We start from the raw sequence: 27,988 nt of genomic DNA on the forward strand, positions 1-27,988 counted from the left end.
TGTATTTCTAGATTTTGTTGTGATAGTGTTTGACCCAGGAGATTTTGTTTGGTTGCACTTACGAAATGAGAGATTTCCAAAACAAATAAAGTCAAAGCTTATGTCGCTTATGGATTGACCTTTTCAAGTTTTGGAGCGGAATAATGAAAATGCCTACAAACTTGATTTAACAGCTCAATACATTGTTAGTGCCACATTTAATGTTGCTGATATATCTCCTTTTTCTGCAGGTGATGATCTTGATTTGAGGATAAATCATTTTCAAGAGGAGGGGAATGATGAAAATCTGCCCGAGCTTGCACAACCGACAACCCGTTGGGGTGCTGACCCGATACGGATGAAGATCGAGCCGATCACTAGAGCTCAAGACAAAAGGTTTAAGGAAAACCTGGGAGCATTTATATCGGGAGTAGTTAATTCTTAAAAGAGCTTATCCATACCTAAAGATACAAAGCATGTTCTAAGCATCTGAGTGGTGGAAGCCAATACAGAATCCGATAGCTGTTTTCATGCAAATTTGGACTCTGGGCAGTAAGGAATGGTTCCAACACTTTATGAAATCAATGAATATTATTAAGAGGACATGGAATCCAGCCAAAGCAGAATCAAAAGCATCTAAAAAAAACTTGTATGGACAGCATCTTAATTTGGCCAAAAATGTGTTGTTTAGCTGCTGGTTTTGACTTTTCTTCTTGTTTGACTTATTCCAATCAAGGGGAAACATGTGGGAATCATTAGTAATCATATATAGCATCCTACATAGCATATGGAAGCTGATTTGGAGCCCAAACAAGCTGGAGATTGGTCAAAAATACCTTAGTAGTCAACCTAGTCAACTAGTTTCCTAATTTGATTTTGACTTTTTGTTTTAGGAAATTAATCTTTTATTTAGTTTCTATTTATTTATTTGCTGGACAAATCAAATTAGGAAAATTATTATTTTATCATCTTCATTGTAAATTAATTAATTCCTAATTCAAAATAAAGGAATTAATTAATCCAAATTAGATTAGAAAAGGAGGTGACTTTCGGCCAAACTGGGTTTCCTATTCTTTGGTGGTCGGTTTTACCTAGATAATTAGGGTTTTATTTTGTAACTTTTTAGCTTATTTAAGGACTTGTTTTATCAATAATATTCAGTACATTATTCATACAGAAAATTATTTGTGAGATTGAATTCTCTTTATTATCTTTGAACACCTAAAACACCATTAGTGAATGAGTATTTTAGTTTGACTTATCAATAGGATATCCATCACCTATTGTGGCGTCTTCAATATACCAAGGTTTCTAATCACATGTTAGTTAGAGGTTGAGGTGACCATTAAAACTTGAACATAATTAGATCTGGGTTAATATAATACAGGTTTAGGCGCAAGTCGACCTAGGTTCGTATCAAAGGAACTCCTCCCTCCACATATAAGACTAATGCACATGTCAACGTACCTCCATCACTAGATTTTTCTACTTCAACTCAAGCCACCAATGTAGGGGATCCTCCACTACAACCAATTATCAGCCTCATACAAACCAATACAACAGCCAATCTGATATGATTTGGCAATAGTTTCAGATTATAGTATGGGTGATGAGATATATATGTTGAATGATGCTTTTATTGGTTATGAAACTTTATTTTAAATCACCTTGTAATTTTCTTATGTGAGCTATGTACATTTTGATGTAAATTCAAGGATGTATATATGTAGCTATATAGAACTTTGTTGCATAGACAGTATTTACACCATAGGCATTATATTTTGAATTTTTATTTTCAAACTTTCCAAAATAATGTTATTTTTAGGTTTTTACTTGTAAGATTTTAGTACCTTTATGTTAATGATACTATTATGTAAGAATGTTTATTGCATGTGATAAATGATATCAAACATCTTCAATTTGGAAATCCATTGATAATATTGTTACTTTGTTTTGTTATTTGCAAATTAGTCTGCAAAATTAATTGTAAATGTAAATTGCAAATTGTTTGTATACTATTTTGTTGCTTGTATGAACTAAATGGTATAACTTGATTATATTTTTTTTTCAATTTGGTAGCAATATTTAACTTCACACAATTAATTAAAATACAATGTCTTCTAATAACAAAAATGCCAAAATATAACCTATTTGATCAAATATTGATTCAAAGCCATAATATTAATTCAAAGTTATAACAAATAAATAATATATGACTTACAAAGGTCATTATATTGAAATGTTTTTACAATATCTTACAAAACAATTTGATTCAAGCAATATATATATATATATGGTAAACAGCCCAAACAAAAACATAACAACATAAAGGCCAACATTGTCTTCTGTCTTCCCAAACATAACAAACATATTTCAAATCAAGTTATTAGCAACAACTATTTTCCAAATGACATATTGAACAATGACAACCTTGCCATTATCAAGCCAAACCACAATTTTTTCTCCCTAGCTCTAACCATTGCATTGTCATACTCTAGTCTTTCAATATGATTCAACAAGCTTAAAATTACTTCCTTTTATCTTTCACACATTGTTGGGTCAACCCGAAGAAAGAAATTGCACCCCTTTCTCATTCCCATACACTTTATTTCTTCTTCCTCCACTAAAACTTTTTGTTCCAGTTTCAGTTCTTATTCCATTACAACTATGCTCAGATTTTTGCAATAATATACAAAAATAAGCAATTTAAACAAAAGTTGCTAATCATGAAAATTATTTTTTATTAAGCTAGTTCATATGTATACAATCAAAGAAACCTAATCTTACTATTTGACTTAAACAAGTTAGTGACTCCTTCTGCATAACAATTTTGTTCACTACACAATTTATCCCAATTTGAATCACAATTAAAAACCTATTTAACTATATCAATCTATAGGTCACCCAAGTTGATAATTTCAAGGTTCAACTTGAACATATTAATTTTTCATCCCTTGATGTAGTATACATATTATCTAAAATTATTGCAACCTACAACAAATTGGTTTGCATAGCATGCATATAGATATTTATATATGTGTGTGTGTGTGTGTGTAAATTATTCATCAATAGAGGCAAGAAAGCCTTTTCTATAAGATAAATTATAAACATAATGTGAAAACATATAAGAACACCATTCCAGCATCATCCAAGCAAACCAATTAATAATATACTCCAACCTATGACTCCAAAACACCATTTTGACAATTGAATTGATATCTCATCACCCAAATGCCCATATTGAAAACACAAAATACTTTGAATTTGTGGCATCCATAAAATCATCTTCCAAGATTTTGATCTATGCATGAAGTCGTCATGGCAGTCGTCATGGCTGCATCTTTCCCATAGTCACAAATTACTCTCTCCATCTAAGGATGCACTAAACTTGTTTTTCTTTTCTCTGTTGAAAAAACCCTAATTTCAAGTATCTCTATCTTCTTCTTCAAACCTTTAAAATGTTGAGCTTCTCAGTCCTAAATTGCACCAGATTGATACTAATATTGATTCAATACACCAATAGTCGCTATATAACTGTTGAGAAAACCATTTTGCCCTCCAAAATATTTGAGAATTAACATAATGTGCCATGTATATGCCATTTAAAACTCCATTTTAGTCTAAAGTTAGAATTTTGGGCACAAAAACCAAGTTGTAAATGTTCAAATAGGACACGCACCAATTTTGAAATTTGAGATGTAAAATGCAATCACCTCAAAAATTCAAGATGTAAAAGTCTATAAGCGCCTTTATATATATTGAAAAATCATATGCATATTTATAAATGATGAAATGTTATTATTTTATTGACATTTCTAATTTACTTATATATTTATATTAAATAAATTATATTAATACTTCAACTAATAAAATAAGGTTTTTTTTTTTTTTGGCACCATTGGACTTTGCTACAAAAAAGCCTTAATTTCCATATCAGTTCATAATTTGAATTGGTAAATATGGTGGTACATTGTATTAGTACTTGAAAACTGACATTAAAAAATAGGGAATCTCATAAGAAATTGACCAAAAAGAGAAAAACACAAATTTTTTTCTCATAATTTTGAAATTATATTCAAAACAAAACAAACACGTGCATTAAATGGGCCAAAAATAAGTCCGAAACGCCGACCAGCAAAATCACGGGACCGAAAAAAAGAAGGGAAAATTGTTTGGAGGACATCCAAACAGAGTCTTCATCAGAGGCTTAGGATTATTTGGCGAGGCCAGTTTTTTGTCATACTCCTCGCTCCGCTGAAACAAAAAACCTAACTTCTCAAACCCACCAAAGAGACCATCAAAACCAACCATATATAACGTAACACTTACACTCGCTGCCCGCCCATACGCACACGGCGAAGAAAGAGAGATTCACCTAACCACTTTCTCTCTCTTCCCACGCCTACTTTCCTTCCTCTTCAAGCTTACAGTCCCTCTCTCGTTTTCACCGCTTCCTCTGTCTGATTCTTCAATCCAAAACCCACTTTTATTTTTCATTACATATATATATATATACATTGTCACAAGCCCATATTGTTCTCGTCACTTTCTGCGGAATCGTATGCGTATATATATTCTTTTTGAGTTCTCTGTTATTTCCCAAATTCTAAAAATGGTTTCTTTGGATACCCATTTGCCCAAAAATCAAATATTCGTTTGTTGTTAGGCGCTGTGAATTTGCCTAATTTTATGGAAGAAATGGATTTGGGTATTCACTGAAACCTAGCCCAAAAAAAATAAATAAATAATATCTTGTTTTTCCGAGATTCTGATTAATGGGTAAGAAAGGAATCCAACTGTTCGACGATGGAAGAGAAGGGTTTTTCTCCGTTTGTAATTTGGGGTCTCAATGGAGTTTCCAGGACGGTTCTTACCGCCCCGGAGGCTTATTTGCGAGCGTCGGTCAAGTGGGAATGGGGTTCGGCGTTTCACCGAATACTCCGAATCCCCGAGACGACGATGGTGGTGGCGGCGGCGGTGGTGGTGGCATGAAACTTCCGTTCACCGACTTGTACGTTAAATATGTGGATGGTGTTAGGAATGGTGGGTTTAAGGAAGAGGAAGGAGTGGTAAAGAAGAAGAAGAAGAACGGTCTTAAATTGAAAGTTAAGATTTCGAATCCTTCACTGAGGAGGTTGATAAGTGGTGCGATAGCTGGGGCGATTTCCCGAACTGCTGTTGCCCCGTTGGAGACGATAAGGACTCATTTGATGGTTGGGAGTAGTGGTCATTCTACTACTGAGGTCTTCCATGATATTATGAAAACCGATGGGTGGCAGGGATTGTTTAGAGGAAATTTTGTTAATGTGATTCGGGTTGCACCAAGCAAAGCGATAGAGGTAATGGAATCCCAAGATTTTAGTATTAATTTCCTTACATTTGTTGCAATTTTTCTGATTAGAGTTGTTTTATTTGATGTCAATTGGTCAAGTTTAATTTGCTAGCTTACATGATACGTCATTCACATTTGATTTCTAGATATAGGTTTTCTAGTTGACTGCTTATAATTTCTACTGCCACGTTCATATTCTATTTTGCAATGGCGAATTTGAGCTTCTTAAATTCTTACTAATAAATGGCGTGCACGATGCTTGTCTAATATATGATATGATGTGTAGCTTAATTATATGTTTCTCCTGTTGTCATTGCTTATTTAATTGTTGCTCATGGAAGTTTATTTCAATGGAAAGTATTTGCTTTGGCATTGTATATTGGCCATTTATAGTTCTACTTAGTAAGACAAGCTATTCTCATTTACATTATTTTTGTTCAAAATCTTTTATTATTTTTAGATATTTTGTGAAAGACAGGTTCTTAAATGTTATTTGACTTGTTAAATTAAATTGTGAATCAAAATTGAAATTCGGTTTTTATTTTTGAAGAACCTCGTTTGGTAAAGTTGGCAGTAGTCTTATTTTGTGCAAGCTAACCTTGGAGAAGCAACTCTGAAAAACAATTTGAAGGTTGTGTTAAAAAGCAATATATTTAAGAGCTCCTTTTACCGCTATTTGAAATTATGTTCAAATCTTCTTGGAATTACTTGGATGGAATCTTTACTTTCCTTTTCAATAAGAGGGGAAAAAGTTCTTTGCAAAACAGAGTATAAGAACAAGATTCATGAGCAAAATGTTTGCTGACATAATTATGAAATACATATTTAAATTTTGATTTCGTTTTATGTGACATGGAGGAAGTATGCATTACTTTTTAGGTGATTGGAGAACCTCATTGTGATTATCTCAGTGTTTTAGCAACTATGTTAAAGGTTAGCTCCCATTATTTTAGAAAGAAACTATCATTTGAATTAGCTTACTCTTTTGTTTTCATTATTTTTGTATTAACGTGTTTTTAGTTTTTGATATATGTTTATGTGGGTCTACTGCAAGTTTTTGCTTTTGCTTTCACTGCATTACCTGCTTTGATCTAATGTATCAAGTTTTTATTTTAACAGAATTTCTTTAAATTTATCAAATTGTTAGTTGACTATTTCTTAAATATTAAAATTGAATTCTTTACTAGTTATTAGCAAAAAGTGTTGTCTGTTGCATGGATAGTTTTCCATTTAGTTGAACGCTGCACATTATGTTAGTGTACTTAATATTATTCTGAGACTGGTATTTCCTATGTTTTTTTAGTTTTGAAAAATTATTGTTTAGAAATATCATGTTTCTTTTTCATACAATTTCTTCTTGTTTTCTTGCCAATGGGAATTTTCAATCTTAACTAGTTTTCATTTCTTCTGCCGCAAAAAGAATTACCTTATTCTATCTTCTTTTTGTTTTTTGGATTCTTGCGTGGTTAGAGTAGGCCCCTAGAGCAAATTTGTATATGAAGCCTATTGGGAGCTAATTTCTCCATTGACTTTGGTGATAATTTCAATTGGTACTAGGATGCTCATATCAAACACATTGCTCCCTACTTGTTTTGTTTGCATTTGAATCATGGCCCCTACCTCCCCTTGCTAGACAGGTTTAGATCATCTATGTGGTATTAGAGGTCGTTAATGTCTTTCCAACTTAATCTGCATGGATGGTTATTGCATAAATTTTATTCTTCCCAAGAGAAATCTGTTACAGTCTAGCATATAAGGTGCTTCAGTTTTGCCATCTGAATGACAAAAAAGAATAATTTGTGCAATCAGAAGTTTATTTCGTTAAGCACATCATATGCTGTGTTTTCTTGAAGCATATAGGTCTATGTTGTTAACCACCATACAACTTTCAGATGCCCCTAGTCTGTGTGTATCTGTAGTTGACAACTCAGCCTTTGCTGTTCTTGTGGATATATTTTTCAAGTGGGCCTCGTAAATCAATATGCTATATCTAGGAATGTATGCCTCAGCCTATTCTTATTGACAATTTGGTTCTCTAATATTTCAATGAGCCGGTATTTCAACGTTGAATTGCTGGGTAATCAGACTACTCATTAGGCAAAAAATGAAGGGCAATGTAATTGATTGCAGAGATTGTATTGAATGCATGGTCTCTTCTGATTGGAGAAAGCATCGACTGGATGTTGCGACTTGTGTCATTGGAATGCAAATCTTTTCCCTCTTGTAAGTGTTAAGAGCAAAAGTGAATGTTATCTCTCATTCTTGAGAACTAGTAATATCTTCTTCCAGTAAGCCTATCTGACTTTTGTTCTCAGTTAAAGATAAATTTATTAAATAAGATCAAAAAAGCATATTCATACCGTTACCGCTTACTGGCACCACAGTTTCTTAAACCTTTTCAGTTTTGAGTTCCTTTTTCCCCCAACCTTCTTGTAATTTTCCTGCAGTATTACATTGTGTGGAAAGAGATAAAAGGTGCATTTGTTTAGTTTTAAATAGTGTGTTACATGGTATTATGTACTTGTTATAAGATGCAAATTAGGGAAGCAAATATTTTAACTTGCCTATGTAGGTCAGTCTAGGATTTTACCATCAGGTTATAAGAAATGCAACTTGATGTTTCATGTTTAACTCTTTTTGCAGCTCTTTGCTTATGATACAGTTAACAAGCAGTTATCATCCAAACCTGGAGAGCAACATAAACTCCCAATTCCTGCCTCACTGATTGCTGGTGCCTGTGCAGGAGTTAGCTCGACATTGTGCACATATCCTCTTGAATTACTCAAGACCCGACTAACCATACAGGTTCTTGTAAAATAACCAAGTCTCATTGCTTACGTTAGTTATGCATGTTACCGCAAATGTATTTTTGTTAATTTGCAGAGAGGTGTTTATGATGGTCTTTTTGATGCATTCTTAAAAATACTTAGAGAAGAGGGGCCAGCAGAACTCTACAGAGGTCTGGCCCCAAGTCTCATTGGAGTAATTCCATATGCCGCCACCAATTACTTTGCTTACGACACGTTACGGAAAACCTACCGAAAAGTCTTTAAGCAAGAGAAGATTGGTAACATTGAGACCCTTCTAATTGGATCAGCAGCTGGTGCTATTTCGAGTTCTGCAACTTTCCCACTTGAGGTAGCTCGCAAGCACATGCAGGTTGGCGCTCTAAGTGGAAGGCAGGTGTACAGAGATGTACTTCACGCACTTGCAAGCATACTTGAACAAGAAGGTATTCAGGGTTTATATAAGGGGCTGGGTCCTAGCTGCATGAAATTGGTCCCTGCTGCTGGAATTTCATTTATGTGTTACGAGGCATGCAAAAGAATACTGGTAGAGAATGATGAAGAAGCATAGGAAGTACTTCAGAAGAAATAAATGGATGTTTGTATTCTGCGTTTGCAGAACCAGGGAGAGGAGAACTGGGGATAGTTTCTACGGGTTTTATTTATTTTTCTGCAATTTTTTTACAACTGGATTTTCTTACCTACTCAGTTCAGGGAGCCTTGTCGTTTTTAAGGTTAGAGCTGATGTTACTGAGAGTTATTTATGACCTTGGTCTTTTTTTGTTAAAGAATGAAGTCTGTTTTTATCACAATAGAAGATTTTTTGGCTCGGATTTGGCTGTGTGATGATGATGATGATGATGATGAAAAATTTAGGGTTCAATCCCTTCTTCCTCCAAAGGAGAAAAGAGGTGTAAAGCGAATATTCTAGGTCAGCTGAGCACCACGTGCTATGGTGCTCAAATCTGATTATAGTTCCTACATTGCTATTTTCTAGGTTTTAAAAGTCAGTGGTTTTTCTTGTTTCCGAGCTTCTGTGTTGCATTTTTAAATAAAATTTCATCGGTTTAAACGACGATAAAAGGTGGGGGTGTTCTTGATTGTGGTTTAGGCTTGAACTTGAAGAGTTTCTTTAATGTAAAATAAGAATTCATCATTTATTTAGAACACCGTTTTAATAATTCTGTCGCTATATATATATATATTTATAAATATTTTCTGTCGATATTAGCTTATAGCTAATTCAGTGGTCCAGGATTTTATGCTGAACGGTAAACCGCTCAAAGTCCATTTCCTTTTTACCGGTTGTATTACACAATTGCAATATTTTCCTTTTGTCTGTTTTGTTGTCTCTATTTAAGCTAATCACTTCGGCGATTTTTAAAACCAAATGGTGCGGCTAGCCCAGTCACAAGACAAGACAACTTTAGTTATACTTATATCCATCTATCTGCATGCGATTTTGATAACCAAATGGTGCGGCTAACCCAGTCACAAGACAAGACAACCATAGTTATATCCATCCATCTGCACACTGTATTTATATGGTATAATGTCGTCATTTTCCTACGAGGAGGTTTTTCGTCAAGACCTTTATTATATTATTATATTAGTATTTAAATTGCTTCAAGTGATAAGAATTAAAAAAATGTTTTAATACATTATATAAATTTATTAACATGCTAAAATCAAATAGTTATCCTATTTGGATATAATTCTACAAATCATAAATAAATCATTAATCAAATCTACAAATATCCAACTAACCTTTCATAACAATTAACATGGTTGTTAGTTCCTAATTAGAAATTATTTAAAAATAATCAAGATAAACACATCAAATAAAATTAACTTAATTGGTATACTATTCACATTTATGATGTGCTAAAAGACGCTAAATGGGGAATAGTTGTAAAATGATAAATAAATAAAAAAATCAAAAGCATGACACATCTTACCAAATAGAGCATCCTCACCATAAGATCTTTACAGCATCCTGCAGAGAGAGAGAGATAGAGATAGAGAGAACTTCAGGGTAACAAAAGGCATATTTTATCAGTCGTTTTAACCATAGCAGCACTCCCAAATGTTGCAAAAATAGTTCATAGTTGGCAAAAAGCAAGAACGCTTCCATAAAGACTGAAGACAAATGCAGTTTTTACAACAAATTCAGACATACTTGAATGAACATCAAGCTATAAAAAATAACCTACAAACGAATTTTAATTCTTTTCACTAGCAAACAAGAATGTATTGTACAAGAATTCCTAGACAGGATCGACTAGTAAACAACACTAATAAAAACCTAATATGAAAGTCATCATAGTCCTCGACATAACCAACTTGAAAACAGAGTTCATCAAGCAGCAAAATTTCAGGGTAGACCAAATTCAACTCTACTCCTCGTATTCAATGGCTTCCTCCGCAGCAGCAGCCATCAGTTCATCAAACTTCTCTGACTTCCCCAGCAGGATCTCAATCTACAAAATGAAGAAAATCAACATGACAACATCTGTCACACAACTTCCAGGATAAAAACTCATGGACCAACTGATGTTTTTTGAAACTTCCATCATACATTATATGATGAATTTTGAGAATTAAACTCACTAAGGTACCCTCCAATCCTCACACTCATTAAAGTTCCCCACCAAATCCTCTACACTAAAATTCCCCATCCAATCCTCTAGACTCAAAATGCGCATCCTGATTAGATGAGTGCTGATCACATTACCTTTAATGGTCAAACATATCAAATCTATCAATTAATCCCCAATTTGAAGGACTTGAGAGTATGCCACCCAATTAAAAGGTTGACATACACCTGGTTTTTAGCAAATAATATAACCTAAAAAAAAGAATTGAGTGATGGAAATTAAAGACATCAAATATATTTAATGTATAAGCAAATTCACAGTTCCCCATTCCCCAATCCTATATTTCCCATTTTTCACCTTGCAGGGATTTAATAACACACTTAATGCATCCAATAGTACTCAAAAAATAAAAATGAATTCAAATTCTACCTTTGCCTTTTGAATTGGCCTTCCTCCAGCATCCTCCCTCATGTCAACAGTAGAAGTCATGATCTCTGAATGTTTTCGGTATAAGAACCAGTTTGAAACAATCAAAATAGACGAAAATAAGAAATGGCAGTTCATAGAAACTCACTCTTTTCAACAGCCAATCCATTATTCTTCAAGATCTCAGCAATGGTCACAACAGTAGCAATAGCTATAGAGAAATACAAATGCCAGTTCAACAGTGCATAAAATGAGGTGAACTTGACACCTTCAGTAATTTGATAGTGAGGAAAATTATGTGAAATATCACAAACAACATAAGAGAAGTATATATGCATATTGATTACAATAAAAAATGCCATAATCTTTTTCAGCATTTAAAAAAGAAGATAATGGGAATCCACAATGCATCACTATCATATATACAAAACGAGGAAAGGTTAACATAATGATACCCATTCCAAGAGCAGAGAGTTCCACCTCATTGTGTTGCTGCATGTACCTCTGCCAAGACAAGTACAACCATCAAATAACCAAACAAGACCACCAAAAGTAGTCACAGAAGCACATCGATAACCTAATAAGTAACATATAATAAAATACACTAAACTATATATTATTGAGAACTTGAACGATTTGGTATAACTCCATGAATATTAGGTATCATATAAGGTACGAATTGGAATTTCTCTTGCTGAAACAGGATAACCCCATTTATATCAAGTATCAATTATCCATTCAGCAGTAGATAGCATTAAGAACAGTTCGATGGCGCTTTGTTCAGAAACTAATTTTCTCCACTCTTGACAAATTTTCCCAATGATAAGGCTTCTTAGTTCCATACGTAATCGACAGCAAAACGACAGAGGATAGAGAAAGAAATAAAATTCCTAACATAACTCTTAAGGGCAAGAAAGCCAAAATCAACACCAAATCACCTATGCTATTTGCTAATTAATAGTAACCGAAAAAATCTTAGGTAGAACAGAGACCACACTTCCTACAAAATTTACAAACTACCTCTACGTTCTTTTTTTTTTTTTCATCCCTACAAGTTTCCAAGAAAACAAAACTAGATTATTGATCATAAGGTCAAAGAGTTACTCCGTAACACCTCCACTTCCTTTTTTTTTTTTTTTTTTCTCCTCTTATCCTTTTTGTTTGATTTTCTCATGAACCAAACAGAGAGAGAACTATACCTATATATATATATATATATAAAGAAAAAAAAAAGGAAGAAAAAGATGGAAAATGATGGAGATAAGAGTAAGAAAGGAGTACCTTGGCAAGATTGACGTAGAAGAAGAGGGGTTTTTTGGTGTTTGAGACTTGGATTCGGTTCTTCTTGCTGTAGACAGAGGATGAATCAGAGATGTTTATGTTGTTCACTCCGTCTGTAATTCCCTCCATAACTAGCAGTCGTCGTCGTCTCAGCTCTAGAGAGAAAACCCTAACCCTAACCCTAACCAGAACTCTCCCTCTCTCCCTCTCTCTCTCTCTGTGTACGCACAGAAGGGTTTTACGAAGGATTTGGACACAGGAAGGGGCTTTAAATTGTCCCAAAACCCTGCATCAAGCTCTCCTCTCGAAGGGTTTTGTTTTAGAGTTCGTTCTGTACAGACGGCGTCGTTTTGCTCATTGATTGAAATTTTTATTTTATTTTTTAATATTTATAGATATACTTTTTGGTAAATTCATTACCTTTTTTTTTAATTTATTTAGACAGTAGCCAGTAGGAACAAGTACTGCGTCTAGAACTATCCCTTTGGTCAGCTCAAACCGATCACCTCTTGCCAGGTCGTCAGGCAGACTGTTTCACTCATTTGAATTGACGCATACACCCCTAACGATTCCACCGTATGTTAGTACATTCATCATCGGTCCTTATTATTTATTTATTTTTTGCACCCAAAGGTACGTGTTTACTGAGGCAAACAAATTGAAGACTTGTGGAATTAATTACTCTACAAACAAATCCCCTTTCCAATTCAACACGGTAAACTCTAGATTCTTTCTCTAAATTAACTACAACATAGTTCAAATGCTCTCATACCATTAAGGCATATGTTGTAGTTACACGCAGAGTTTGCCCTACACACAAATCTCTTTTTCAAATTTAACACGGAATAAATATTGAATTCATTTTATAAATCAGCTACAACATAATCCAGACGAATCATTATGAATATATTGTACTTTTTGAAATAATGATAGTGTAATCTTCTAAATGGCAAGACTTTACATTGATATTAGGCATTTGGTATGCAAAAAGCAATCTTGTAACAATCTTCAGGGTGTATCCCTATTTATCAAAAACCTATCTTGAAATCGAACTTGAAAAATATCCTTACCTCTTAGAGATGGACAAATAGTGAGTTGAGTTTAGGTGAAAGAAATTTGTTATCTTTAAGAAATTGATTTAGGTGCTTGTAATCAATCATAGTCTCTTTTTCCCTGTTAGGTTTCTCCAATCTTTTTCCTACATAAAATGCTTGACACGCCCATAAGGAGGTGGTTGGATCAATTAACCCTTGCTGTCGTAGTGATCTGCATTTATCCTTCGTTAGAGCCAAATCAGTTGGTGTCATTCCTGGATGTGTAGCCTTCATAGAATTAATATCTTCATTCAGCTTAAATGGGAGCTTTATGAAGAATTTTTCATTTTTCCATAAAGGCAAGGAATCATTAAAGGTGCTATGATCATCTGCAAATAATGTATGAAGCTTCTCTTGAACTCCTCCAAATATTGGAGGTATTTTTTAGACAATACTAAAGATTTAGTAATATTTCAAGATTTACCATCATCTTGTGGGCTCCATTGTCCATGTAAGCAATCACCTTAGTTGGTGTGGCATACTTGTCTCGAAGCAGTGTAAGTTCTACATTGGGCGTTGGAATTGGTTCAGTGTTAAAAACTAGTTGAGTTTGGTAGATAGACTGCACTTCATTTTCACTAAAATTTTTTGAGGATTCTGAATCTGAATCACTATCTCCTCATTGGAAAGCAAGGATAGTATTTGCATATGCTTCTTCTTGCTCAAAAAAGATAGATTCTAAATCTACCTTTTCTTCTTTAGGAAGAAGAACGGATGCTTAAAGTTGTTGGGTCAGCTTGACCGCTTTCTTCTGTCTTTTCAAGTAGTTCTTTGAGTAATGACCTTTTCTTCCAAAAATGAAGTAAACATCGAATTTATATTGGCCTCTTTTGAGTTTTCTCTTGAAGAACTTATATCTTCCTTTTCCTCTTCTCAGCATCTTGTATTTGTGGTGTTTGGATGATTTCTTTCTTTTTATTGTTCCATAGCTACAATTATCCTTTCCACACTTGATCTTCAGATAAAACTTTGAGCACGCTTGGTGAAGATGAGGTTTATTTTTTAGGAAATTTTGGAAGAACTTTTCCTGCTCATAAAGCTTGTCTACGACTTCAAAAGTCATTTGATGGATCTGACCAAGTGCTAAACTATTGAGTCCATCATGTGTTGCAGTTATCATACTATCTAATTCAGATTGGAATTGTTAGGGTAAGGATGATACATAAACTTGTTTTAGATTAGGATCATTGATTCCTCCATGCATATAATAATGATGAGACATCCTTTTGAAGTGAAAGTCTTAACTTTTTTTCTTCATCGAACAACACTTCATATCAAAGTATTCTCTTGGCATCTGCGCATCTATCAAGCTTGGATCACCAAAGAATTCTACATAAATTGCTCCAAGAATTTCTTGTACTATCTAGACTCTTAAGAGTTGCAGATGTTTATATAAGCCCAAGGTTTAAAACCAATCTCTTAGAGTTTTCACAATCTTAATGTAAAATCTTTTAGAACAGCTTCAAGATTTGCACCTGGTTTGGTTATTTGAGTGTTAATCCACACACCAAACTTATGGACTTTATCTCGTCTTTAGGCTAGTTCAATATCATCAAAGGTGAACCATGGGCCTTGGATAGGTTTTACTTAAGGCATTGTACTATTGGAATTGGCCTTGTACCATGAAGGCCTATGACATAGTTACACACATAGAGCTTGCCCTACAAACAAATCCCTTTTTCAACTCAGTACGGGGTAAACCTCATACAAGAAACTGGTTCTGGTTTTGCCTCTATCTTCTTTTTGTGACTAGTGTTGAGATTGCTGCTGTCTCTTCTCATCTCAATGCATGATAAGCTTCCTTGTTTTTGCACCTTTCTTTGTAAAGGATTTTCAGTCATTTTTCATACATCGGCAAGGGTTTTCTATTCTTGTGGATCCCCGATCCATAGAGAATCTGGGTCATCAAGATGGTACTGCCTTCTTTGAGGTTTGCAAGTCACCACATAAGATTTCTTCATTCTTCTCCTCCTTCTTCAAAGTTCTTCATCTTCGGAGCCAAAGTCATCATCGTGCATCTAGCAATCACAATCTGGATCACACATCTCTGGTGCTATATCTCATATGAAGTGGCCGTGAACCTTGTCTATATAGGAATGTTTCCCGTCGAGCCAAAAGGTTGCTATAGGGATATCATCTTGTTCGTAAGTCTCTTGAACATGTATGACTACCATTGAAGGAAAGATTGAGTCTATCTAGATTGAGGAGCTTAATCATTCATCAAACCCTTTAAATTTTGTCACCACCGTGCCATCTGGCATGATTCTAAATGTGGGGTCCATGGTGTGTAACGGCTTGATGTTGTGCAGCATTTTCTCATAATTGGTAATCCATCTAGGAGGAATAATCTCCTTAATTTTATCCTTGGCAATTTGCCTTGGGATCTACACAATCATTGGAAGGTCTGCTCTTTGTGTTTCAACATAAATGGCATCATAAGTAATGCCTGGTTTGCTCAAATCTGTAGCATGATTCTGTAGTTTGAAAGTGATTTGGTGATGCAGAGTTACTACATAATTTGTTTCCATGTATTGGGCTCCAGTAATTTGGATCTGATTCTTTAAAATTTTGGAGAGGTTTGAATCTTGTAAAGGCACACGGAAGTTTGGATAAAAAGATAACAAGATCCTACCAGCATTTAATATTGACAGTATTGCTCCTATCACTGCATGCTCGTATCTCAGGAAAGTGTTGTTGAGGAGTGCCATTCTTGTAGCTACTGGGATACCTCTTCTTCCATGAAAAGAGAAAATAGGTCTCACAACTCCAAAATGGAGGTGTTTATACCCTTCTCTTTTCTAGATATCTATCAGATTTTGAGAGATCTCAAAATCTATGAACTACTCTCTTTCTGATGCTGGAATTAAATAGCTATTCATTTTAGAGAACTGGATATATTCTTTGATGGGAGACTTTTTAGAAATAATTAGTTGTCTGATACTTCTTTAGACATAATTATTCTTTTGAAAGAATTTATAGGGGTTCAAAAGGGGTAGTTTAGTAGCTAATTAGCTCTCTTAAGAAAGAATACCAATTATTGCTCTTCCACTTATGATGATCCCACATTTGAGAAATACAGTCTTGCATGTAATTTTAGTAATAATATTACAATTTGCTTATAAATTTTTGTATACCAACTAATATGGTATTATTTATGAGTAAGGCAATATATATATACTGATTTGTTTAGCAATTTATCTCCCAATAAAATCAATGTGATATAAGATATCTTAATAGATGGAGATCTTCTTTTCTCAATTTTGCCTCCTAATTTTGTTTAATAAGTAATAGAATGTTATTTTATAAAAAGCAGTTATTATTTTAAGATAATTATTCAAACTTACCTAGTAGTTTGAAAGATTTTCACATTTATATTTATGTTTTGATTTTTTTGAAAGGCTTCCTTCTAGTTTTCTTTTCTTTACACATTATTCCTTTTAAAACAATAATGTCCATCTAGTTAAAACACAAGATTTACCAAAACAAACTCCATTAGGTTCATAAAACTTTTTACCAAACACTGACTATTACCCTTGATTTATCTATTTCACATAAAAATCTACTGAAATACATAATCCAATCCAAAATTTGTTTCTGCCCCTTTCTTCTTCCCAATCAATTGTAGGTTCCAATAAAGGATCTGCTTAGTAACCCAACAACTATTTTTGTTTTGAAAATTTAAATTTGTAATCTTGTGTTAATGTTTTTATTATATTATTTTCTTTTATTAAACGTTTTCTTTATTGTTAATGTTTTAAAAAAAGAATTTCATTATTAAACATATGGATGTGGATTGGATTTTTCTACTTCGATGTTCTCTTGGATGGATCCTAAAGTTTTTGGGGGAGAATTTTATACCTTAGAGGGCAATTATTTTAAGGAAATTAGAGCTAGATAATCAAAACCTGTGTGTTTTTAATCAATAGTTCCTCAAAATGTTAAGATAATTAAATATCCAGATTGACTAACTACAATGGCAACAAAGATTACTCTGTTTAATTAGGAGGGTAAAGAAGACGAAGCTTCTTATCACAGTCATTTTGTTTTAATTAGATGAGTATTGTTAGTAATTTTAGATCAGATTATATATTTATGTTAAAAATGAATTATTTGAAAAGAAAAAGAAAGTAACAGGGCATTATCTTAAAAAAACGAAAACACAAAGATAAATGTGAAAAACTTCCAAGCTATAAGGTAAGTTTATGTTATTATCCCTTTTTTAAACTTAATTTAATGTATTTATTTTGTAATATTTTTTAAAATTATATGGCATTATATTAATAATAGAAAATAATTGAAACAGAAGATCTAATCTATGTCTTAATATTTTAATAGTTAAAAAAATAATATAAACTAAATTCTAAAATGGTGAAATCCAATGAATGTCAATTGGTTAAAAAAAAAAAAAAAAATTGGTGTTTGTGATGTTATGGTTATTTTGTTGGCTTATATAAAATTACATTTATCTATTTATTCATTCACATTTCAATATACCTGCACATTTGTCAAAAATTTTGTACTAGAGGTGTGTAAAAACCAATTAAAATGACTAATCCAATACAACCTATTTGGTTTAATTACTTTATTGTTACTCAATTAGATTGGCTTTGAATTTTCAAAATCGAAATCTAATTTGATTCGATTTCTAAACTAAAAAATTGATGAAACTCATCAAAAACCAAACTAATTAAATATAAATAATTAAAAAATATATATTTCAAAAGGTTGTAGTAAACTAAATTTATTAAAAAAAAATTGATGCATTGTTAAGCCAAATTTATGTTGCCTTTTGTTTTATTTAATATTTAAATAAGTTTTTATTATTTAGTTAAAAAATTCCAATGTATTTAAAAGATAGTTTGTTTTATTTTATTTCATTTTTTTGTAAAAAAATAATAAGTTTATATTAGAAGGTTGAATTATATAGTATTTACAAAAATTTTGGATATATAAGAAAATAAATTCCAAAACCCAAATTTTCAATAGTTCAAAATTTAATGCTCGATTTGGATGGCATGTTCTAGGTTGGTTTAAATTGGATTTGAAAATAACCAAAAAGACTGGTAATTTGATTGGATTTGTTATTCTCAAACTAGATCAATTTCAAACTTATAAATAACTCTAATTTTTACAAATATCATCCAGACAATTGAATTGTTACATCTGACAATCCATAAATCATAATCATAACTACCACAACTTCTCATTGTTTCAGCACTATTTGATGTATCCATTAACAGCTAGGATGAATTCATGGAAACTTCCCTTTAATTTATATTGATTTTTTTTTTTTTTTTGGGTACAAATTTATATTGATTTTTCAACCATTAATATATTTCCAATAAGTTGGTAAACAAAACTGATGATGCAACACTAAGCATAGCAAAAATTTGGAAACCCATGATAGTTTCGTACTTTGGAGGTTGGGATCTAACATGTAACGAAAAGGAAAACACAAATACTCAAAGAATTTTACCATCATGGCTAAAATCTTTAGGGTTAAGATGAATTATCTTTTCTAGTATCACTCCTACAGTCCTATTATCTTCCTCTTTCTTGCCCCCCCCCCCCCCCCCCCCCCCCCCCCAAAAAAAACAAAAAAAAAAAAAAAAAAATCTATATATTTCCTGCGCACTACTTTGATTGAGAAAAAATCTGTATTCATAACCAGTTGTAGAATGATTTTAACACATACATTGGCAATAATTCAACAAATCTCTCGTTCTTTGGTAGACGAACTACTTCCTTTAATAGTTCCTATATGTTCTAGACAATAAACAACACAAATACTGCACAATAATGATAAGATCAAAGTTGGGAAACCTAATTTACTAGGGACCAAACATAAGACCACCTGTAGATGGTGATTCAAAAAGGTACTATCAGTTTTTCATTCACAGACTTCCTTTTGGACATAAATAAAAAATACATATCCAACATATGACTTCAACACCTCAACTTCTTGTTATATACACACAAAAGTGAAGGTGAGTGACGGTGTTTTATCCAAAAAGGGAGAAAATTTTATCTTGGATCGAACTAACAGTTTATGCCGCATTGACCTTTCGATGCTGCTTTTGTGGCATCAGAGGTGAAAGGATCGATACGCACCCACAGCAAGGAGAAGATGGAGGCAAGGAGAATGGACCACACAATGACAATGGTAGGTGTACGGTTTTGTCGACCCAATAAACCCTTCAAGAATGGATACAAATGGGCAATAACCCATATGGCAAAGAACAGTTTGCCAAACAGCGGACCCCAAGACTGGTAACCACTGTTTATGGCATATGAAACACCAGCCACTATACCTACCAAGTTGATAATAAGGACCGTAGTTGGAGGGATGAGAAGGGATGTCCATTTAAACACATAAAGCTCCGCAAAATCCCCATCCTCATCAGATGCCTTGGAAGTGACAGTAAAGTTGGTATCGATCCCCGCAAGCACTTTCAACAAACCTTGGAAGACAGCAAAGAGATGTGCTGATGTGCCACCAATGACCCAGAACTGTTCATTTCTCCACCAATCTTCAATACTGACACCACTCCATCTCAGCTCAAGAATTCCAGTAGCGAAAATAGAAACAAAGAGGAGAATGAACCACATGCTAGCAAAGTTGCTTATCTGCCAAAAAAAACAAACTCATTGTTGGGTGCCTGGATGAATAACTGGCATATAAATCATGACTCATTAATGGGACAAGGGCCATAAAACATGATTCATAACTAGCATCCAACATAATAAAACATACACCACTTGTAAGGGTAGGAAACCCATGCTCAAAACATCATTGGAATGGTGTAAAGTAACTACAAAAGCATCCACAATCTAGATGAGGCAGGAGAATATGAGAGTTTGTTCCAAAACAAGTGCAAGCTGACAAATTTTGTTTAAAACAAATATATTAAGTTATTCAAAGTGGGCGGAAATTGAAAAGCATTCCAGATGATAGTTGAAAAATAATATTAAGTTGACACAGATAGGTTGATGTGAGGCTCATGTCAAACATTTATCATCACATCAAGCCTGCACCACACATCACTAGCCAGAACTTTGACATCACAAATAGTCCCAGACCAAATTTAGAAAATGCAATTTGGGTTAACTAGCAAGAATCACTTGAAAATAAGTATCTTTAGATGAGGAAACTGTCTTACCTCAGGAATGATGAATTTTCCTGTGAGAAGGCAAAACGCAGGAAGCATACAGTATGCAATTAGTGGGATAGAGGTTAGGGGGTACACAATAGTATTGATGTATGCCACTCTCTCCAAAAGCTTCAGTCTTCCATTGTAACCATACCATATGGGACAATGCCTGCTGAGTAAAATTTCAATTGAACCCAAGGCCCATCGAAGCACCTGGTTCAAACGATCAGAAAGATTGATGGGTGCAGATCCCTTAAATGCTGGGCGAATAGGCATACAATAGATTGAAATCCAACCACGGGCATGCATCTTAAACCCAGTCAAAATATCTTCCGTAACTGACCCATAGATCCATCCAATCTGTTGAAACAAAGAAAGCTCAAATTAGTGCTCAACAAAAATGAACTCTCATAAATGAGCAGCTAAATGCTATAAAGTATTTTAGTTTTGAAAATATAAACTTGATGCTATATAACTTTTAACTGACCTCTTTACCCCATTCAGTCTTGTCTTCATACCCACAGCTAATAACATGGATTGCTTCCTTTAAAAGAGTTGCAGGATTGGTTGAAGGTGGAATCCCACCTTGTTCCATGAAGGTGGCAGCAATAAAAACTGGGGACTGTCCAAAGCGCTTCTCTAAGCTCTTCTGGGACATTAGAAGTGACCGCTCATCATCATAACCTGCAAAACGCACAAAGCATATCAACTCATATAGATGCACTATTCCATCATTCAGCTTCATTTGATAATTTCAGCAGGATCTGCAGAATAGAGGAACCGACATCAACATTGCATAGCATGGAGGCACTATTCCATCATGGGGTTTCATTATTAGCATACGATTTTAAAAAATAAAAATATAAAATAACTAAAAAATTTAAAAAGCATGATGCTCGCAAAAAAGTTAAATTACCAAAAGAAACCCCAAAAGATGTTCTTGATGTCTTAGAAAGATGTAATAGGACCACCATAATTCACAGCTAGATATGCATTACGGAAATTTAGTGCACATAAAGAATACATTAATTTATGGGTGTTAGGAGGAAAATAAACTTCAAAGAAAACCAACCTTCAACACCCTCCTCAATGTCTTCCATATTAAATATAGGAACAGTCGATTCGGTTCTTTTCATTGCTCTCTTCTTGTCAATGTAGCTCTTATTTTTACCCTTTCCCTTCTTTCTTGAACCACAACAACTCTTGATGATAATGTTTGGTTCCAAATCTTCCTCAGTCAAGACGGGCTCATACCCATAGAGAGCTTGCCTGTTGAAACAACAACCAGTTCCCACATAGACTGGACCCTGGATGCCATCAAAGCCTTTCAAGTTGATCTGCAAATATATCAAGGTCAAATCTAAGCAAGTTTGAAGCATAATAAAGCATTATGTGGAGGAGCTACTTTAGAAGGTAATCAGGAATCAAGAGAAGCATACATCAAAGAACACAATATTGCGATTGGCATATCGATCATGCAAGTCAATGCCGTCAAATCGCTGTGGGAACTGTACATAGCAGGTCTTCTTCCCATAGGCAGGGTCCATCATGAAACACATTGCTTCTTTAAGAGCTTTGCTATTATTAAAGTAGTGATCACAATCAACGTTCAATAAATATGCACCATTGGTCAGAACAGCTGAAACTCGAATCTGTATTACACATGATAAAAAGCAAGTCAAAATCAAATAGATCCGACCCATTCTAATTTTCTCTGGTTTATCAAGCAAACAGAGCGACAAGGCACATTTCACAAAAGAAAAGTACAAATAGATTATGCTTCTATAGACACGATATCATCCTTGATAACAGCTTATTTCACCATAAGCAAAAATGTCAGCATCTCTCACATCATCACATGCTATGACATAATTGATCAACTAAAATATGAAATCCTTGGTAATGTATAACATCCATGTCCATGCAACACAAATTACTGACACCATACAATAAAATTATGATTCCTGTGAGTTTCAGTGCTTTTATGGACATAAAAACTACACTGCGAATTTAAGCCAATAGTGGAAATGCCTATCATGACTCCTGATTGCACAAACAAGGTATAGAATTAGCATTACTATTTTCTAAGAGAACTGTAAGTTAAGCAAAAGAGAAGTAAGAACAAACCAATGCATTCATTGCTCCGGCTTTCTTGTGATGCTGGAAGCCAGGACGCTTCTCACGAGATACATAAACAAGTCGAGGGAGCTCATTTCCATCAGTATCAAGACCTCCACTATGGCCTAAGAACACCTGTCCTCAGAAAAATAAAAAAAATTTCTGTAAGAAAATTTAAAAAAGTGATGCGGGATCCTATATGTACACGAAAAATAAATTGATATTAGTTATTACCTGGATCATTCCTGGATGATCCCTAGGATTATTTCCAGGCCACGGAGTGCCATCCTGCATTGTCCAACCTTCCTCAGGCATTTTTTGTGCTTTGGCAACAAGAGCATTGATGCGCACCTTAAATTCTTCATACTCTCTCTGTACAGGAGAAAATGACGCTTTATGAAGACATCATAATTTGCCATTTAACATTCTTTGAACTTTAAATTGAATTTCAATTATACTCTATCAAGGAAAAAAGAAACCACTGATGTTTTATGGCAATCATAATTCCAAACCTCGCACACTTACTCAAGCCAAATTTTATTGATGTGAATTGGCAACCAGCATCCACCTCACAATGACTTAAATGAATCTTGCTCAAAATCAATATTTTAAGATTAAGAGTATTACATCAATTATATGATTTTGATTACATTCTTTAAAACAGAATAAAATAGGTGAATAACTCCAAAGAACCAGGCTTCGACAATAGTAAATAATTACATGCATACCATATCTAAGAGTAATGTCATAATGAAAGCATAGATGATAACATCTCAGAAGCAGATTTAACATTTTAGTCCACCATAGAAATTTAAAGGTGATGTAATCAGGCACATGAATACTTTACCTTCATTGCTCGACGCTCTTTCACAAAAGAAGGCTGTATCTTGTCCTTTAGGTAATCTATCTTTTGGGCAAAGTAGAACTCGGGGGCCCTAGGTTCAATGTTGTGTTTCTTGCAAAAAGGCACCCACTTTCTAGCGAACTCTGCAGTTTCAGAAAGGGCTTCAAAGGTCAGCATTGCTGAACCATCATCTGATACGTAGCAAGAGACTTTATCAACAGGGTAATCCACAGAAAGTATGGACAAAACAGTGTTTGCTGTTATGAGAGGAGGCTCCTTGAGGGGATCCACGGTACTAACAAAAACATCAACAGGAGCTAACTGTGATGGTTCCCCTTCACGATCATACCTACACGGTAGAACCACAGTTAAGAAGATAATTAGACCAGTCCCTAAAGTTGAAATTAAACAATGATTACAAGACAAAGTTAACCAACCTCAGAGAAAGCCTGTCCAGGTAGGTCTCACGGTTAACAGGAGCCCATTTTGGAAACTGATCCAGGAGCCAAGATAAGGCAAACCAAATCTCACAGATAACCGATGTTAACCATAACGGGTATGCATCTTTCACTGGGTGCGTTGCACGATATTGTAAGAAAAATCCCAGAATAATAAGTCGTAGTATGATGACAACACGATAAGGAGTCAGATGAGATGAAGGAATGGGCACCACACGACTCAAAGGTTGTCTAGCATCATCAGCCCTGAGAAAGAAGAAAATACAAAATACAAAGTGTCATCTTAAAGGAAACAGCAAACAAAATAAAATAAAATTTAATGCATGACCAAATTACAAACGAAAAAGTTTATTACCATCTAGGATCCCAAGTTACAATTTTGAACGCCAACATTTCATTATTGCAGATAAGTATTAACTACAATTGATGATATAAGGTGATAAGAAATAATAATGAAATGTAGTTAACACTAGATAGTTAAAGAGATTCATTATTTACACAGGAAAACAGTAACAAAGATTCAAGTGCTATTCAAATTCTTTATTTTCAAGGTTATATAAAAGATTTCCCTGGCCAATATTCACAAGGCATCAAAAATCCTTATATCAGCTATCACAACCATCAAATTAGCAGGTCATGCAAAGCTTTTCTTATTGTGCTTACATTTGCAGTTCTTCTCCATTTGAACCAGTGCCTTCCATGTCCCCCTTCCCTTCAGGGTATCTACTGGTAACCTGCATCATATTTTTTTCTTGTTTGAGCTTCCAACCTTCAACCCTTTCTTTCCAATCAACATTCCCTAGCCCATAAGAGTTTAAGTCCTTTGATGGATCCACAATTCTCACTGGAACTGTAACAATAACAAATAGAGTCAATATATTTTCAAATGAGCCATACAAATAATAAAGTATGCCTTAGGATTTGACTGCCGATGAAATTACTGCAATACCTGGCTGTCGAGGATCCAAAGGGCCTGATGTAGTTCTCACAGACTGATTATCAGGTGTAGCACAGGGAATTTCACCAGACACCTGAATAAATTAATGGGCACATGAATAGAAAAGTAAAGTTGCATTAATTACTCCTACTGAATGTAACAAGCCAAAGGAAGACCGTCTTCCATTTATTTTTTTTGTTTGTTCTGTCAATCACTGACAGAAAAGCCAAAAAGTTAACATAGATCATCCCTCCGAATGCCAAAAGGTTCCTCTCAATATATTGCACAAAGAACCTTCAACCAAGGTTGGTAAAAAATTCAGAATGGTAATACAACAAAGATATAAGTATATTGTGATTTCCTTTCTCATTGGATGAGTGAAATACACCCTCCCCCTTCACCTCCGCCAAGAAACACACTCATAAACAATACAAAACAGAAATTAAAAACATTTTTACATTAAATAAATATAGTGAAGCGACCATTTCACAATAAACCAAATAAAAATCTAATGGCAAGATACTACCCATCTTCCTTTTCAAACTCATTGAAGCACCCATTTTATAATAAACACGGAGAATACCAAGCTAATGCAGAACATTCAGTGCAAATGCAATGAACAAACAGTGGAAGCAGGTTCCAAGTACAAGCTTGTATCATAAGGATAGAATAGTTCCAAACAAAAATTGGTTGATCAGGCATTGTAGCTTATATTGATAATCACAGACATACGTGGGTTAAAAAAATAAAAATAAATAAATAAGAGATTGGGTTATTAAGATACCGGCTGCCCATTAGTGAGAAGGGGAATGGGCTGTTGAGATTCATGTCTAGAGGAAGACGAGAGATCAGCATCTTCTCCTTGCCATTGACGTCCTGTCTTGCTATTTCCCTCGGCATAATTGAACTCATTCTCCAGATCATCAACATCATCTTCATCATCATCTCCATCAACTCTAGGACTCCCTGAAAAACGTTAATCACATTAATTTCAGTCCCAACGCAAACAGGTGCAAATTCAAAAGAATAAAATTAATCCAAATGGCATATACCGAAACAACAGCTAACCTTTGTGCCTCTTATATCTGGTCTTGCACTGGGGACAAGACTGGTTCCCATCTTTCCTTTCATACTCATAACAAGGCCGACAAACTGGAAAGGCACACTCATTGCAGGCAACAAACACATCACCAGTGGCTGTCAGTCCAACAGTATCACCACAGATTTGACATATTTGGGCGTTCAAATGCTTCACGGGTTTGGGCTGCATTTCCAAATGCCGATAGGGGGATTAAAAATTACACCATTTAGAAATGAATACGTATAAATATATATATATAGATATATATGGAAATATATATATTTAAAGGGGGAAAAAAAAAAACAATTATATAGTAGAAAATAATGGCGCCCCCGCCAAGTAGCGAAATAAAAGTAAAAATAAAAATAAAGGAGAAGAATTAAACAGAAACTAATAAAACAAAATATTAAAATTTAAGGAAAAAATACCATAATGAATTAAGTCATGCTCATTCTTTCTTAGAAAGCAAATCTTTTTTTTTCCCCCAATTTGATAGGAAGAAAATCAAATCAATTTTATATTCTCTTTTGCCAATATGTTACATATGCCCATATCTAGAGAAGAATATATTATACCATCACCGTATGTTTGAGTTAGCTATCCACTACTAACCAATTATAACTTGACATATTTTAAGATTCAGTGATGCTAATATTATCCAACGATAAAAATAACTTATTTATTATATATGGTCTAGATAATCTGTATAAATCCATTAATGTAGATTGATATTCTGTGTTCTACCCCTATAAAGAGATAAAATATTCATTTGACAAAACTGCAACTTACGATTTTTTGTTATTAGTAAAAAGAAAATATTTCGTCAATTTATTAACTCTTTACAACTGTCACACTAATGCAAAAATCTAGCTCAAAGCGTAAAAACTGATTTAACTCAGATTGGCTACAAACACTCGAATCCTACAAGGCCAAACCAAAAGAAGCGAAATTATGAAAAAGAAAAAAGGAAGGAAAAAAAAATTAATTAATTAATTAATTAAAAAAAAAAACAAAAAAACACTAAAGCGTAGCAAAATAAAAGGAGTACGAAAAAACTGGACAATCCCCAAATCCAGAATGATATTGACATTTTTAGCCCTCCGAGAAATCACATCCACCATTCCAATAAACCATAGTAGAAGAAAAACAAGCATCGAAAGATCTATGCGACCCCATATCAAACCCAGCACCGACAAATACCCATTATTTTAGAGAAAAATCCACTACACCTTATTTATGTGCCGAAGTTAGAAAAAGATAAAAGAACTTGGAGCTCAAACTCACTCTTAACTCAATCAACACTCAGATCCAAGCACCGAAACCCAAACATTTAGAAAATATAAAAATTATTTGGAAAAAAAAATAAAAATAAAAAATAAAAACAACAACAACAACTTTCCAACTGAAAATGTCAGCTGAAATGTCCAATCGCAATTACAACTACAACAAATTTCTACCCAAAATGCAGGCAAACATATAATTATCGACTAAGACTCGGTTAAACACAGTTACCAGTCAGATCTAGAAACAGTAACAAGGACCAAAAAAAAAAAAAAATCAAGGGTAGTGGTAAACAAATACAAACCCCACTATCGGAATCGTGGCGAATCCTGACGAGCTCGTTCCTCTTGTAAGAGCCAGCCACCATTCCTGCATTGGCCTGCATGTTTGCCTTTGATTCCTCAGCTTCCTCTAATTATTGTTCTTTTTTTCAGAATCGAAACGGATCTATGATATTATTTTTCCGATCACAATGTCGCGTGAGAGAAAGCAGAGGAAAAGAAATGGGTAAAGTCTCTGAATTCTTCGCCCACTCAAGACGCCATCTCTCTCTCTCTCTCTTTCTCTTTCTACTGCTTGCAGCTAATCCGTTTGCTTGTCTTTTTATTACTCCATTTGGTGGA

The 27,988-nt window shown here is 34.1% G+C and overlaps 3 protein-coding genes across 5 annotated transcripts; 1 reads left to right on the forward strand and 2 right to left on the reverse strand.

Annotated features, from left to right (window-relative positions):
- The first annotated feature begins 4,111 nt into the window (after positions 1–4,111).
- Positions 4,112–8,930, forward strand: LOC107406946 (adenine nucleotide transporter BT1, chloroplastic/mitochondrial). Its single transcript, XM_048475355.2, has 3 exons — positions 4,112–5,318; positions 7,955–8,116; positions 8,195–8,930. Exons 1-3 carry the CDS (start codon positions 4,755–4,757, stop codon positions 8,666–8,668), a joined length of 1,200 nt encoding a protein of 399 aa, XP_048331312.2. The 5' UTR covers positions 4,112–4,754; the 3' UTR covers positions 8,669–8,930.
- Positions 8,931–10,205: 1,275 nt separating this feature from the next.
- On the reverse strand, positions 10,206–12,696 carry LOC107406945 (uncharacterized protein At2g34160). Of its 3 annotated transcripts, none has more exons than XM_048475356.2 (5): positions 12,402–12,696; positions 11,576–11,624; positions 11,269–11,388; positions 11,124–11,188; positions 10,206–10,577 (listed from the first exon to the last, which is right to left on the reverse strand). In XM_048475356.2, the coding sequence occupies exons 1-5, from the start codon at positions 12,528–12,530 to the stop codon at positions 10,494–10,496; spliced, it is 447 nt and encodes a 148-aa protein (XP_048331313.2). In that variant the 5' UTR covers positions 12,531–12,696; the 3' UTR covers positions 10,206–10,493. The 3 variants fall into 3 exon arrangements, with proteins under 3 accessions (XP_048331313.2, XP_015869648.3, XP_048331314.2); XM_016014162.4 differs by having other exon boundaries at positions 11,269–11,331; positions 12,402–12,690; XM_048475357.2 differs by lacking the exon at positions 11,269–11,388 and having other exon boundaries at positions 12,402–12,695.
- Positions 12,697–19,133: 6,437 nt separating this feature from the next.
- LOC107421191 (cellulose synthase A catalytic subunit 1 [UDP-forming]) lies at positions 19,134–27,957 on the reverse strand. The gene is made up of 14 exons (XM_016030374.3): positions 27,670–27,957; positions 26,072–26,267; positions 25,788–25,969; positions 25,016–25,097; positions 24,730–24,916; positions 24,046–24,312; positions 23,612–23,957; positions 22,999–23,136; positions 22,774–22,899; positions 22,086–22,298; positions 21,719–21,983; positions 21,134–21,330; positions 20,656–21,006; positions 19,134–20,122 (listed from the first exon to the last, which is right to left on the reverse strand). Exons 1-14 carry the CDS (start codon positions 27,748–27,750, stop codon positions 19,535–19,537), a joined length of 3,219 nt encoding a protein of 1,072 aa, XP_015885860.2. The 5' UTR covers positions 27,751–27,957; the 3' UTR covers positions 19,134–19,534.
- Between the last annotated feature and the right edge of the window lie 31 nt (positions 27,958–27,988).

The sequence above is a fragment of the Ziziphus jujuba genome, chromosome 5 (genome assembly GCF_031755915.1).
Source record: "Ziziphus jujuba cultivar Dongzao chromosome 5, ASM3175591v1".
Classification (NCBI taxonomy): Eukaryota; Viridiplantae; Streptophyta; class Magnoliopsida; order Rosales; family Rhamnaceae; genus Ziziphus; species Ziziphus jujuba.

Excerpts from the sequence above, each read along its gene's own strand:
- LOC107406946 (XM_048475355.2), top strand. The coding sequence starts at position 4,755 with ATGGGTAAGAAAGGAATCCAACTGTTCGACGATGGAAGAGAAGGGTTT. Across the intron at positions 5,319-7,954 it reads CACCAAGCAAAGCGATAGAG|CTCTTTGCTTATGATACAGT; the intron begins GTAATGGAATCC and ends CTCTTTTTGCAG. Across the intron at positions 8,117-8,194 it reads AGACCCGACTAACCATACAG|AGAGGTGTTTATGATGGTCT; the intron begins GTTCTTGTAAAA and ends GTTAATTTGCAG.
- LOC107406945 (XM_048475356.2), bottom strand. The coding sequence starts at position 12,530 with ATGGAGGGAATTACAGACGGAGTGAACAACATAAACATCTCTGATTCA. Across the intron at positions 11,389-11,575 it reads ACTCTCTGCTCTTGGAATGG|GTGTCAAGTTCACCTCATTT; the intron begins GTATCATTATGT and ends AAATTACTGAAG. Across the intron at positions 10,578-11,123 it reads GGCCAATTCAAAAGGCAAAG|ATTGAGATCCTGCTGGGGAA; the intron begins GTAGAATTTGAA and ends TTCATTTTGTAG.
- LOC107421191 (XM_016030374.3), bottom strand. The coding sequence starts at position 27,750 with ATGCAGGCCAATGCAGGAATGGTGGCTGGCTCTTACAAGAGGAACGAG. Across the intron at positions 23,958-24,045 it reads CTGGACAGGCTTTCTCTGAG|GTATGATCGTGAAGGGGAAC; the intron begins GTTGGTTAACTT and ends TCTACCGTGTAG. Across the intron at positions 22,299-22,773 it reads CCGGAGCAATGAATGCATTG|ATTCGAGTTTCAGCTGTTCT; the intron begins GTTTGTTCTTAC and ends TGTGTAATACAG.